This window comes from Ammodytes marinus (assembly GCF_949987685.1).
Source record: "Ammodytes marinus genome assembly, chromosome: 3".
NCBI lineage: Eukaryota > Metazoa > Chordata > Actinopteri > Uranoscopiformes > Ammodytidae > Ammodytes > Ammodytes marinus.
Window position 1 is genome coordinate 10,923,014 of NC_137232.1, and position 15,192 is coordinate 10,938,205.

A 15,192-nucleotide genomic window follows, 5' to 3' on the forward strand; every position below is an offset into this window, starting at 1 on the left:
CATAATACACATGTTTTCCCCCAAAACAATGAAACTACTGCTCCATAAAGACCGATCACACACTTTATTCAATTCATTTGATAATTCATTTTTTTAAAGGCAAATTACAAATAAATAGCCGGATGCATTTATGTTACAAGGCAGGCTCTCAGTTCGGAGAGGGAGTGGAGCTCCAAAACAGGTCTCTGGTGGTGGTAACAAAGCTGCAGTTAAAATACTAGGCTACACATGTGCTTCTTCTGCTGATCACAGCTCCACATACACACACACACACACATATACAGTTAAGGTGAAACCCTCCTATTGAAGATCAAGTCAGGGATAAGAATCCCGAGAGAAGGCAACAGGTGTCATACGTTGAGAGATGCTGGGGACCATTTTTTTTGCCATGTGGCGAGTCACACATTTATCCAGTCGTACACAATATGTGACAAGGCTTGAAGACAGTCCTGCTGAAGAAATGTAGGCCGCAAACACAGAAGGCGCATTTTGTAGAAGTGTGCTCATTTTCCAACAAGTTTAGCCCCCCCCCCCCCCCCCGCATATCCAGGAATGTTTTATTTATGTCCCATGTGTAATCAATGGCCTTATTTGGACAGAGACTATATCTTTCTATATTGCACTTTATATTGTATTGTTTTTTCATATTGATTCATCAAAATGAGACCATGATTACAGTCATTTTAACAAGAATGTTTGTGCACCATGTGGTCATAAAAAGCACATAAAAAGTTTACTCTATCACTGTAGGAAAATACAGTACTATAGACTAGACTAGATAAAAGTTCATCTTTGTTTCTTTTCATTTTAAATAAGATCATTAGATGTAGCTTAGTTTGGTCATTTATCCTAAAAAAGGTGTATTGTTGGACCAGATATGACTTAATATGCAGAAATGTATTTTCACCAACCTGCTCTCATTTGCCCTGAAATGACTGTGTGCTTTCGGTATGCAGATGTGCTGATGGGAGAGATGTTAAAGTCTGACTGTGGGTGGTAGTCAAAATAAACCACTTCAAGAACTCAAAACATGTATAAAAAAAGAAAAGAAAGGAAAGAAAAGAAAAGAAAAAAGAACCAAAGGACTTAACCGTCTCCTGACCTGCAGGAAGAAGGAATTTGAAACACACAAAAAAAAAAAAAAAAAAAAAAAGTACGGAAGAAAATTAAAATTAATTAACAGGAAAGATTTTGTCATACATAACTAATCTAGTGTCTGGTGGGTGAGCAGCACACCCTGGCACCTCGTCAGTAACCACCTGAGCTTCTGCTGTGGCCCCTCAGAAAGAGTTCAACAGACAGACACCATCAAAGCTAACACACCATCTGTTTCATAACTCCCATCTGAAACAACAGAGTTCTCCATGGAGAGGTCATACACCTGGGCCACAACAAGGGGAGGAAAAAGGCAGCAGTGATCTTTTTTTCAGGGCCGGTCTTTAGTTTACAAAAAAATCAACTAGTAGTAACACCCAATAGTTATCCTTCAATCTTTGAGATCTTAAGGAGTGTTACGATTTACCACATATTCAGGTCATGTTCATTGGGGGGAGAGGGGGGGTAAAGGGGGAGTGTTCAGAGTCACGTGTTGGTCTGTGCTTTGAGTGAATGAACCACGCTGCACTGGGTCCCCCCTGTTATTTCCCACCATACATCCTCTCAATGTCGTCGTGGTAATGCGTTTTCAGCTCCATGCGTTTGAGCTTGAAGGCGTCAGTCACTAGTCCTGTCTCGGGGGTCCATGGCTCCGGGCTCATGCAGATCTTGCGAGGGATCTCGAAGCGCTCTAACTGGGCTGGAATGGAAAGAGAAGAAAAGCCATCAACTCCTAACTCTACACCCTGAAACGTGTTGTCCCACACTGAGCCATGTCTGGAGCTCGGAGCTTGACATGTGACCTCTTCTCACCTGCTAGAGCAGCTTCAGTGATGACCTTGAGGACCAGCTCCTCCATGGCCTTATCGTTGCACAGCTCCTCCAATGGACCTCTGATAGCGGAGCGCTCGGCTAAAGCCAACAGCTGCTTCTGATTGGGCACCAAGAAGCCAATCACGTAATTCTCATCACTGCAGGGTGGGAGGAGAGAGCAGTCATTAACGCTAGCCCAAAATATTATGCTAATTTGGGTTTCTACCAGAAACTGTTTTCATGTAGTGTCCAGAAAAATCTTTTTTATTTCTCAGTTCCACTGCTATATCGCCTCTTTTCATCCTCAATCTGAAACGCTGGGTTTCAGAGCCTGGCACTTGAAGCCCCGCCTCCCAAACAGCCCAGTCTGCTCTGATTGGCCCTGAATGTAACTGCTGGTTTGAATTTAACTGCAATTTACATTCAGTGTTATCCGGGGGTTTGCTTATCAAAGTTGGAGTTAGTGCTTAGTTAGGTTGGTAATGGGGGCGGGGGGGGGGGGGGGGGGGTGTGTGGCATCTCCCCTTATGATGTCATAACGGGTAGAGAAATCTGACAAGGGTTTTTGATCAGATGTTTTCAGAAAAAAGGGAGAGTTTGGTTTTTTCCCATGCTTTGGGATTCTGCGGTCACATCGGAGACCGCTTATGTTGAAAAACCATTAAAAAGTGCTTTTTGCAAAATAGTTAAAGTGACCTTCTAGGGACTGAATGTCCGGCCCAATAAAGTGATTATGCAACGTGTGCATTCACAAACCATCAATTCTTCACCAAGTGAGATATTTCTCCATAAAAGGAAATGGAAACAACGCATGCCTGAACAGAGTGTGAACAGACTTCAGATTTATCCTCAAAAGAGCATCTGTTTTAGGGTGACACGCTACCGAATAAACATCTCAGACTGCAGAAATACTTCATGTTCAGATTCTAAATCTCAAAGGTCAAACATGTCTGTGTCTCCTAGTGTTTGTCTGTAGTCTAAAATTACAAATTAGGCACCAGCCCAATGCTTTGTCTCAATGTGGTACAATATTAATTTAATTTTTTTAAATATCTATAACGTTTTAATAAGGAGATGGTAGTTAACGCTGTATTAATCATGTTTTGGTCATTAGGTTGCAGAGGAACAAGCTCTACAGCCATGACGTACTAAGTCCTTGTAAACGTTTGGTGAACATGTGAGCAAACAGATGCGTCCACATCCAGCAGACACGCAGCAACTATTACCATTAATGTGTGATTTGTTTTTTATCGCTGTTATTGACTGTATTTTGAACTCTGTTTTAGACTCCCCCAGTTTCTTAGAAACATATCAAGCTTTTTTTTAGCTAGTTGTCCAACCTCATGCATTAGCTGGATGCTAAGTTTGTCTGCCTGTACTTTGGTGCGAATACCAAGCCTACAGGGCTGAGAACAATGACACAAACCCCAAAACAGTAAGGTTCTAGGCCATTAACAAAAACAATACACACACACACACACACACACCCACACACACACACACACACACCTGTTGGCATAGACACAGATGTTGTCGACCAGAGAGCAGCTCTTCAACATGGCCTCCACCTTTCCCAGGGAGACGTACTCTCCTGCCTGCAGCTTCACTAAGTCCTTCTTACGATCTGGAAGCCAAGCAGAGACGGCAGCCTGAAACAACGTGTGTGTGTGTGTGTGTGTGTGTGTGTGTGTGTGTGTGTGTGTGTGTGTGTGTGTGTGTGTGTGTGTGTGTGTGTGTGTGTGTGTATCTGGATATGGTTGTATATCTTAAAAAGAAGGGGACGATGGGAGGAAGGTATTTTCCACTGAACTGCGTACATGGGACCAGTATAGGTAGTCTGGATTTCAGAGAAAATTCAGGGTTTCTGGCTTAGTAGAAGTAAACAGGTTTGGGGAGGAATTGTGGGAAGTGATGTATCATCTGATTGGTTAAAAGGGTTCCTGCCAGACTGATGGATGAAGGACGTGCAGAGAAGTTGTCTGGGAAAAAGTCCAGGAAATCTGGGGCACGATGCTGATCATTTTTACTTGTGGATGTAGCAAATATAGTTTGTTTTTAGGTGAAGATTAGGTTAATCTGCACCTACATCCTCTACACTTCCACCCACTCCTCCACCTACTCTCTCCATCCATCCACCTTTCCTCACCAATGATCTTGAGGCAGCCGTCTCTGTGGATCTCTCCGATGTCCCCCGTGCAGAACCATCGCTGGCCGCTGTCGTCTACATAGAAGTCATCCTGCTTTCTGGCCTTGTTCTTGTAGTAACCCATGGTAACGTTGGGTCCGCCAATCAGAATCTCTCCTCTTGGATGGGGCTTGTCAGTGCAACGATAACCGCCTGAAAGCAGGGTTTTAAAAGGTGGAATATTCAGGCTCATTTTCAGGTTAGACACAGTTTTCAATGTGTAGTGGGAATGTGTAGGAACTTTCTGTTTGTGTTCAGTCCTGCACACACCCTTTGGACAAAAGCGGTAGTGTTTTTACTACACTAGCTGTAGGTCCTGGGTGAGCGTACCCATGACAAAGGCATTAAGAAAAACTATTTAAAAGTAGCATTCCTTGCGCTGATGGTCTCGTTTGCTGTGAATGTAATTTATGATCATCAGAGGAACAATTCAACTGTTTCAGAAATAATTAAAATTTCGTGAACACCTCTGATGTTGAAAACACATGAAAAGGTGCATTTTGCATAATAGTTGACATTTAAATGAAGAAGAAAGCAAATGAGAAACGGTTCTACAATTCTCCTCTTTCTGTTGCCTAATACATTTGGACAAAAACATGACAACGTTTTTTGCTCAAAATTGTATTCCTGCTCTGCGTGCCAAGCGAGCAATAAACTCAACTCGATAAATATCAAGATTTAACAGATTGCAATAAAATTGAGTAATGATCCCTTCATGTAGGAAATGTGCACGCTGTGCAGGAGTGGAGGGGGAAAGGAAGTAGGTTTTCCTTTCAAGGTTATGGACTAGCTACAGTGATCTCTCCTACATTTCTGACAGCCTCACTGGCTCGGGAAATAATTAATGGTGAACAGAATGGTAAACTCAAAAAAGTGTTCCATGTGTGTGTGTGTGTGTGTGTGTGTGTGTGTGTGTGTGTGTGTGTGTGTGTGTGTGTGTGTGTGTATGTGTATGTGTATGTGTATGTGTATGTGTGTGTGTGTGTGTGTGCGAGTGCGAGTGTGAGTGAGTGTGAGTGTGAGTGTGAGTGTGAGTGTGTGTGTGTGTGTGTGTGTGTGAGTGTGAGTGAGTGTGAGTGTGTGTGTGCGTGTGTGTGTGTGTGTGTGCATGAGAAGACTTGAAAGAAAGAAGGACTAAATGTTTGTCTCTGCAAAACCCACATGACTGTGTGTATCATTTAATCATGGGTGTGTGTGTGTGTGCGGCTCACTGACCCTCCGTCCAGTCTTTGAGCTTGATTTCGCTGCACGGCAGCGGCCCTCCCACTCTCCCAGTGCTGTAATCCCACACTGCAAAACAGACAAACCCACACAGACACGATCAGGGAAGCACACTAGCAATCATCAAGGCAGGACATGACTTACTACCATAGCAACACGACCTCACTTGTTCCCCTCGCCATGGAAACCCCATCCCAAAGGAAATGTCCAGCGAACAGTGTTTTTACTGGCTGCAGTGACCGCAGAGGAGAGTGACGGGCAGCTCTGTTGGTTTAAGTCTGCATGGGAAAAGGCTGGGAGTATTTCCATTATCTTAGGAATGGGTTGGCAATGAAGGCCAATAGATAAGCTAAAAGGTTCCAAACCCATTATTGGGACTGCCATCACCACCACAGAAATGATTGGCATTCTGAAAGTGCACACTACTGAGGGGAAATGATTTCACTGCAGCTGAGATGATGTAAGGAATGTCTGCCTTTTTCGGGAAGAGATCATTTGATAAAAAAACATGAAAAATTAAAACACGTGAACACAAATGTTAACTTCCCCTAATTTCCCAACAGGCTATAAAGCCATATGTTAACTGGGTGCTCATTGTCGATGCTAATGTTGATTTTTCCACACTGCTATCTTTTAAAAAAACAGACACCCTACTCCCTTTTATGTTTACTACAGCCCACGCACACATTTATCTACTTATTATTTTCCTTTCATCCATTTTTACAGCCCCCCAGTTGAATTTCCCTCCTCATGTCCTCCTCATTTATCTGGAAACTCCATCATGTTCTGACTTCCCACAGTTACTCAATAACGCGCATCCAGTAAAATAATCTTTATTTGGAGAAAATAGTTATTGAAAATGAATTCTATTTGAAAAGCAGTTGTTGCTGTCGATCTCCGTATTGCTGTCCTCTAATGTTGGGTTATTGATGATAAACTAGAATGTGTCTACAGCCTCCGCAACAATGACACGGCCGTACTAGAGCTCGATGCTAACATAGTCACAATGCTAACATAGTCACTATGACAATGCTAACATCCTGCTGTTTAGCAGGTGTGATGTTTACCATGTTCACCATCTTACTTTATCATGTTACTCATTAGCACCAAACAAAGTAGTTGGTCAAACAACAAAGATATATATGACTACTTTTTTTCTACTTGGTGATGGCAAGGTAAGCTAAGGGATCGACAGAGATGTTACAATTATTCCTAAAGGGGGGGTCATGAATATTGGAGGGAAAGTCTGGATCATCAAAGTCATTAAGTGGGCTACAAAATGTCATGACAATCCATCCAGTTCTTTGAGATAAATTATCTTAGTTTAGACCTTAAAGTGGTGGCCCCAACAACCAACTCACAAGTGTGTCTAGAGTTGTAGATAAAAAATATTTTCCAGCAAAATTATGACATAATCAGATCAACACTATTCTCCTTTGCTTGGCTGTTTTACATAAGATTCCAAATGAAGGTATTTCGTAAAGGTTATAGCAGTCATCCAGAAAAAAATAGAACGGTGTAGTTTGAAGCTAATTCGCTGTCGGTGTAGTCTGTAAATAAAATCTTTTTTTTTGAGTAACAAACGGTGACAAGCGGATGAGTAGTGTGTGGAGCGCAGAGTTAGATTTGAACTCAGATTTGATGGATATTCCTAAATATCACTTTGATTAATATTTGTTTTTCCTCTAACCGTATACTAGGTACTTATTACTGCTCACGTTCACATATGGTTCCAGCGCCGCAGGTCTCTGTCAGGCCGTATCCCTGACCCACGGGGCAGCAGAAACACACGTTCATGAAGCGCTGTGTGGCGGCAGACAGCGGCGCACCACCTGATAACAAGACTCGTATCCGACCTCCAAGCAGAGAGCGAACCTTCTTGAACACCAGCCTGTACAATGACACAGTCAAGAGCTGGAGGTAGGTTAACAGGGGAAGTGAAGAATCAGCAGGTAATGTGAACAGAAGAATAATGTGCTCTTCTACTGGTTGAAGGAGGTATTCACGAAAAACACCACTGTAACAGCTCAACCACACACCTGTCACATAGAGGTGTGCTGTTTCCTTTGGTGAGCTGCTCCAGTTTGTAGTTGTATGCCAGAGTGAAGAGTGTTCGCTGGAGACAGCTCATCTCCTCCACTTTAGTCATCACGTTCTTATAGATACGATCCATAATCTCCTGTAACCAGCCAGGGGAGACAGGGATAGAGGTGAGATAGAGAATATATATATATATATATATATATATATATATATATATATTAGCATATTTTACTATTTATTGAGATGATGAAATAGCTTAAGAAAGCTGACGTTAGGTCTGTAGTCCCAATTTAAGTGCACACCATGCCGAAGGTCAGAATCACAACATGTTTCATTTCAGAGGGACAGAGCTCGTAAAAGAAAAACAAAAAAACAATCAAGATAAACAAATCAAATCAGAAGAAAAATAAACCTGTGCATCTTGCCAAATTGTTAGTTGATGTATGAGGCCAAGATAATAGGAGCACATGTGTAATTTTTTTTTTAATTCCTTAAAGGTGCTGTAAGCGGAATGGTTCTTTTAGCTAACTTCCTGTCAGTTACTGCACTTAGCATTCCCCTCGCTCGTCCCTACGTCACCACATTAATGCACTGCGGTCTTCAAGCAGCGAGTTATCTAGAATCATCTCAGATCCATAAGTGTGATAAAACACGATAAAAACCATCAAAACAGACATTGGGAAGGATTTTAACCTGCTCTGCCATTGTAGGCGCATACACATTCACCAATATGTTGCTCTGGCGTGCACCGGCAGTGAGACCATGAGTGAGACGGTGTCAGTTTGTAGCGTTGTCTCTTCTGATTGGATAAAAATTTCGGGATCCTCCAATAAGTTTATTTGCCGATTACACGCAGAGCAGCTGACTGAGAGATCGGCTTTGTGAAACGCGCACATTAAGTGATCACTGTATGAATAAAGAGCGATTTAACACTTATATTAACATAAATAAACTGCTTACTTCACCTTTAAAACTGCATTCAACAACATTTGGCCACTAGGACTTGACAAAGTTGAAAGAGAACGTCACCACATAACTGGCTTATGGCTAAAATGTTAGGAAACTATTGCCAACCTCAACATCAAGCAGAGCAACGTTAGCGTTCATTCAAACCCAGTATTGTTCTTGGAGCACCGTTTTGGTTTTGCAGGTGTTTATAATATGAGTGTTGCTGGCTTAAGAGATAAACTGGATGAAATGGGGCAAACTGATGATTTGAAGAGGAATAATATGAAAAGTGTTATTGGTGTTATTTTATATCTTCGCTTAAACTGTTGTGTCTGTTGGCTTGGCTTCTTTGAGTTCCTTCCTGTCATAGGGAGGGAGAGGAGAGGACTAAAAACCTACAGATCATCAAGAACACTTCATCGTCCAAATCTTCAAGAGATGGACTCAATTGGGGAAAAGGGCACAAACCAAAAACAAAACAATAAAAATAAACAGCTGGTCGCTGCATGTGTTTGTGTTTGTGTGTGTGTGTGTGTGTGTGTGTGTGTTTGTGTGTGTGTGTGTGTGTGTGTGTGTGTGTGTGTGTGTGTGTGGCGTGTGAATCTAAAGCAGTGAGAGAGGAAGTCGACACAGGATTCAGACAGCAGCCCGATGTCAGCTCACAGCAAACAAATTGTATGCGTGTGAGTGTGCGTGTGAGTGTGTGTTTGTCGTGGGGATAACCACATGGGGCTTTCTCACGTTCTGTTTACAGCTGTGAATGGTTCCAGACACTGGGGCCCTCTGCCCTTTACACTACGACCACTGGGAGATGAAGGGGGGCTGGGCTGTGGTCAGGGTGTGTGAGAGACAGAGATGGAGAGAATACAGCGGCAAGGGCATATTGTCTTGAACTAGCTGATGTGCAGGCTAGCAAACATGAGCAGTGTTATTACAATCTTCTACTGTCAGGGGCTTTACTGATTTCAAATTTCTTCTCTGCAATAATTAAAGTGTCATTACATCTACGTACATTGCATTTCTTGATTTTGAAGACAAGGCATTACTCATCTTAGTATTACTCAGTCGGTAGAAAAGAAGACAACTGATATGCTGAACTACAGTTAAGATTCTATTATATAGAATGTATGTTTTTTTCATGCATGAATTCATGATCATTTTCATGTGCCCTTCCCTTACCGTGAAGTGTTACCAACCAGTGTAGTTTTTAATGATTGCTCTGCCTCTCTGAACTGAAGGCAAAAGCAACGTCATCATAGAAGAGTTTTCACAAAAAGGTGGAAATTGTAAATATTGGCAATAAACTGTAAATAGGGGAAAGTGGTTTCACTATGAAAGCCCATCATGGTGGAGTGTAACGCTTTCCTTACACAGTTTTATCAATCATCTTCTGACATTACCCAGTTAAGCCAATGTGATGTACGCTATACAAATAACACAAAATGATGAACAGACAACCATTTCTTATACTGCAGTGCATGTTAACTGATATAAACTGGTATTAAATGTATATCATTGTATGAAGTTAGATAGCTAGCTTACTAATGCTAATATGAGCCGAACCTTTCACACTTGAACACTATCAACTTTAGCAGTTAATGTGGTGATTTTTTGCAAACATTTTACACAGAACACCAATCATTTGAGGCAACATAAGCATTATTGCACAGTGATACTGCCTCTATATAAAGCACTTTAAATTGATTTCTTGTTGAGATGATATTCAAGAATGTTTCCATCGCCTAAGCATTCATTTTGTGTCTCTGGCCACCTGGTGAAATTAAGTAGTTTTTCCCCTCTCTTTCTCTCCACCAAGAACCAAGGGAAATATGCAAATATTGAACTGTTGAATGCTCCACTACCTTAACCAGTGCCATTTGGAACAGTGCAGGTAACGTACAACAACAGCTGCCTGTTGCACCAGCAGGAAACAAGGCTGGTGACGAGAGCTGTGAGAGTGAACCAAAGACACTAGAATGCACTGTAAAGCAGAAGGCAGTATAATAATACTTTTATGTGGGAGTAAAATGATCCATTAATATTTAGATAACCTTTTAAATTAAATTATTGGTGAGAACCTGACAAACCTGCATACTTTTTAAAATTTTTTAGTACTCTTGGCCTACTTTTTTTGTTTCCTCAAACTGTGAACTCGGCCTAAAGCTAACACAGCTCTTTAGAAGGGTACAACAAGGCCTCTGCTCTTTCAATGATAAAAAAAAACAAGAGCCGTGATAGGTTTAAAGTAAAGCCTTATCCTGGCGTCATCACAGCTGAAATGGATTAATCACTCAGATATACCTCAAAGACAAGCCGGCCTCAAATATGCCATTATAGCCCCTGGCGTGTCTAACATTGTAAGTGATGGAGAGCATTACTGGCCAGTGGCAGAGTAGCATTAACGTCACTGTCAGTCCAAAGACAGATGATACAGAGCCAGGCCTGCTGGACTCTGTCACTAGCGACTCCACAGCTGCAGTACCAACAAAGACATCAAAGTTGACCTGGGCCAAACATCATCTTCTGAAGCACAGACTTAACGGAGAGTGACTCAATGAGAGACTACAATATATACTACATGGTGTTTCTGTTGAGTGTCTGGACGTACCGGAACAGCTGCCATCAGAGTAGGCTGCAGGACACTGGTGTCCCCCTTGCTTCCCTTCTTGATCTTCGTTGACTTTGCGTGGGAAAAAAAGCAATGTCACGGTAAAGTGGGTAAGCATGGGTCGAGTTTGAAAGTGGTGTTCCCAGAATCAACAGACCAAAAAAAAATGTATTTCTTCTTCTAAACATGTCATTTGCAGATAATTACCAGGATCATGTTTATTTAGCAGTATGAAGATTAAATGGGAAACTATTTATTTTCTCAGACAGTCTGCAAATATTTTTGCATGTGAAACAATCAAATCTAAACGAATCACAGTTAATAATAACTTACACTCTGCTTTTATGTTGCTTATTGCACTAAGCTGGCATTGGACTGCAGATGGTTTTTGTCTGGATGATTACGGTGACAACTACAGTATACTCGTCCACTATTTGAGTCAACTCTCTGAACTTTACACATATCCATAATAAGGTCTGCAGGAATTGTGGCTGCTACTCAAACTACTTAAAATCAATAAACAGCAAAGGCTGTACAACATGGACATATGTCGAGGGCAATGCTACTTGCTAAAAGTGCTCATCTTGCAAAAAGATTATGTGCACTCTATTATACAGTACAAGTTTCAAGTTTCTGATTAAATGCAAAAGAAGTCCTGTCTTACTGTACCTGGTCAGCGAGAGTCAGAGGTGAAGAATAGCCAATCCTACAGCCGTGAGAAACACATACGAGCTCTGCACTCAGCTCCAGTACATGGGCCAGAGGCAGGTAGCCGATGTACGTGTCCTCCTCACTGGAAACACAAAGACACTCTTATGAACAGATATGAAAGTAAATCAGTGCCACCGCATTCAAACATTAGCTTTGAATGACGTTCATCGAACAAAGTAATCTGTACAAAATAGGCCATACAAGTACTGTTAGATCCTTTAAAGGTCGTATATTATGCACATTTTCAGGTTCAAAATCAAAATGTTGGTTTATATTAGAAACTGTTTTCATGATGTAGTGTCCAAAAAAACTCTTCGTATTTTTCATAGTGCCCTTGTTAAATCTCCTATTTTCAGCCTCTGTCTGAAACGTTCCATTAAAGAGCATTTCTCTTTAAGCCCCACCTTCCAAAAAGCCTAGTCTGCTGCTCTGACAGGCCCTGAATCGGACTGCCGATTTGAATGTAACTGTAACTGTTAGATTCAGGGGTATCTGGGAGTTTGCTTAACACAGGCGGAGGTGGTGCTAACTAAGTTTGGTAATTAGGGGGCGTGGCTTCTTACAACATCATAAGGGGAGATAATTATGACAGAGGTTTTTGAATACAGAAAAGTGGAGGTGGAGAAAAAGAGAGAGGGTTGTTTTTTTTCTCATACTTTGGGAGTCTCTCGTGCATTCTGCATAATAGGTGACCTTTAAAATACCCATTAGACATACATGGGGAGGAGATTTACAGAGTCACATTACCAAATACACAAAGGGAAGCCATCATTTCCATCAGTAGTCTGATTGAGATCGTAACATCCGTAACACCTCTAACCTCCATACTTTTTACCCTGACTCCCATCCTCCAAGTTCTTTCCTCCGCTCATGCTGAACTCCCTCCCTTTGCATTTCCTTTCCACCCAGTGCCGTTCCCCAGAGAGAAGGGCCGCCTTTTGTTTGAATATAAACATCAGAGCTGTATGATTATATTAGGCGTCTGACTCATACATGTGCACGTGCTCAGTCGACAAGTTAGCCCCGAAAAGAGCGTTTGGCATTTTGTCCTTAAAACACAGTGCTATCACTCGGCAGAGATACGTCAAAGAGGAGACTTTGAAACAGCAGGGTAGTGGGAGTCAATGGGTAGGTTTAATGTTTGGGATTATGTCTTGGTCTGAGGCAGTGACTAAGTGGATTCTCTGTTGGTGGTCTGCCTTTTTGCCCTGTTTCTTTAAGGCTTTAAGCTAAGCTAAGCTAACTCGCTGTGGCGACATAATAATGGGTACAAACATGGTAGTAGTATTAGTGTTCTATACATTTGAAAAAAATTTATACAAGTGAATAAGCAATGTGTTTTCTGGTTTGGTCCAGATATTTTTTAATTAATATGATATACGTTCTACAGGAATAAGTATTACAGTATAAAAGAAATGTCCCTCATACCTGTACATACTGTACATCACATTTCTTTGGTTTTTAGACATGAGTTTTTATGTCGCCTACCATAGGTTGGGTATGCGCGCGGCCATGCCCGTGATGCCAGCAATGATGTTGCTATGGGAGATCATGACGCCCTTGGGTACACCTGTAGATCCGCTGGTGTACATGATGACTGCAAAGTCTGAAGGCACCGGCTGCTCACGCTCACATGCCACTGTGACATGAACAGAGAAGGCACAATGAAACACATGAGCTGAATTTGTGGGATTTTTGTACTGTACATTGTATTTATATACTAACTGCATGAACACACACACACACGGTAAACTGTAAAAGCAATGCACAAAAATGCATCCATGTTAATACTTATACAGCACAGAGACATTTTTGCAGAATAACCAGAGTGGATGAAAGGATCTGCAGTGGCCGTCACAGGCCATGGAAAGATAAGTGTCTATAGTTCAATAGAGACTGTGTAAAAGTTCAAACACGTGGATGGAAAATGGCCAGCTGTGATACTAAATAATCAGGCCCCTCTTGGCACAATGAAGAGTTTGTGTCTGACTGCGCGAGCCAAAAAACACCATCTCCTCAATAGTCTTCCTGACATGCTCTCAGTCCTCAGAAAGAGGGGTGAGATGCAATAAATCATATTTGCAATGAATTGGCAATTAAATTATAATACTATTAGATAGGATCCTATAATTATAGAAATCTTTCACAGCACCATCCATTTAGTCTTTTGTTGCAGGGACTGCGAGGTGAACGGTAGACATACGTTGTCTTGGTTACAAAGTCATACAAGAGGAGTGTGTGCTTGCTGTGTATTTGACTGGCCATCGCAGCACCTTGCCTGGTGACGTCCAAGATGGTGTCTTGCAGCAAAACTTGATCCAGTTTCAACTTTCTTTTTTTCAGACGACCTTGTGCCGATTTGAAGGAGCCCTGACACCACCGTCGGACCGGCTCCATTGAATTAAATTAGAGCTTTTTTCTTTTCTTTTTTTACACCAACACTTAACGCGACCTTAGGGAGAGCCCTAAAGATGGCCTCCTTTTTTGGCCATGGAGTTACACAGTTGCTGTAGACCTCTACTCAAGAGGTTAGACGTTTTTCTTGAAATCAAGGAATACACATAGAGGAGATGGTTAAAAACGCAACGTCACGTGTCTAAACCGCAGGGTAAAAACAGGACTACGACTTCCAAACACAGCAAGCCTTCCATAAGAAAAATCTAAAATAGGATGAATGAAGGCATAAAGTACTTCAGAGTCACAAGGGGAGGGCCCCTCTCTCTCACTCAGATATGAGGCGTGTAGGAGTTGCGCGCTCCGAGAGTTGATGTCATGTGAAGTTAACAGTGCAGTGTGTAAACATGACCCTCCTCTACATCCCAGTGCTCCATCCTCCCCTTCCTAAAACCCACTTATTTCCCTCTTTATATCCGCACATGACACTAGCAGCTCCTCTTGTTTTGGGTCAGTCAGTTCAAGGGGCCACAATAAAAAGCAAAGAGGGGCCGGAGATTTTTTTTTTTCATCCATCCAATCCACTAACTGAATAAGTATCGTATTGACCCTAATCTGACACAGATGTGAGCACTTCCTCATTCACATGACCTAATGGGACTGATTCAAATCTGCCCTCGAGAACTCCCACCACCATGACCAGCCCTTTTAGACAGGGACTCTCTGTCACTACAGTACAGTACAGTTTTGAGAGCCTCATGATAACGTTTCTGATTTAGTGTAGAGGCATATGTTGAATGTGTTTTTACTGGGTTGGGGCTGGCTGCTTTAATTAAAAGGGCTTCATAAGGTACAAGTCAAGTCAAATGTTTTTAAGACAACATTGAACTTCTACACTGAATGATTTTTCATGAAATCGCCTTAAAGCTGTTACAGTATATACAATATGTTTAGGTTAAGAATCAAATGACTAATGTGAAAAGGAGCCAAACTGAAGTTTTAAATTTCATAATTTGAAATTGAATATACAGGTTCTTGTACCGACAAACACACACACACACACACACACGCTTACCATTCTCAGGCCTGGCTCCCAGCTTCTGAACAGCAGCCATGTTATGGACAGTGATGCCACGCGGGTAGCCGGGCCAAGAGGTGGGTGTGCTGTCCACTA

At 41.8% G+C, this 15,192-nt stretch overlaps 1 protein-coding gene across 3 annotated transcripts in view; it reads right to left on the reverse strand.

The window, feature by feature from the left end:
• Positions 1–550: 550 nt before the first annotated feature.
• acsl3a (acyl-CoA synthetase long chain family member 3a) overlaps positions 551–15,192 on the reverse strand; it is a 31,494-nt gene continuing 16,852 nt past the window's right edge. Inside the window, exons 5-15 of one of the 3 annotated variants that reach the window (XM_080053815.1) lie at positions 15,094–15,192; positions 13,113–13,263; positions 11,583–11,706; positions 10,914–10,985; positions 7,354–7,493; positions 7,033–7,205; positions 5,309–5,383; positions 4,055–4,246; positions 3,418–3,532; positions 1,909–2,066; positions 551–1,795 (exon numbers count right to left, since the gene is read on the reverse strand). The exon at positions 15,094–15,192 is cut by the window's right edge and continues 40 nt beyond it. In XM_080053815.1, coding sequence (XP_079909941.1) covers positions 1,638–1,795; positions 1,909–2,066; positions 3,418–3,532; positions 4,055–4,246; positions 5,309–5,383; positions 7,033–7,205; positions 7,354–7,493; positions 10,914–10,985; positions 11,583–11,706; positions 13,113–13,263; positions 15,094–15,192 — 1,457 coding nt within the window. In that variant the 3' untranslated portion in view covers positions 551–1,637. Of the gene's footprint in view, positions 1,796–1,908; positions 2,067–3,417; positions 3,533–4,054; positions 4,247–5,308; positions 5,384–7,032; positions 7,206–7,353; positions 7,494–10,913; positions 10,986–11,582; positions 11,707–13,112; positions 13,264–15,093 lie in introns of those variants that run through there. The other 2 variants (XM_080053816.1, XM_080053817.1) reach the window with 2 other exon arrangements.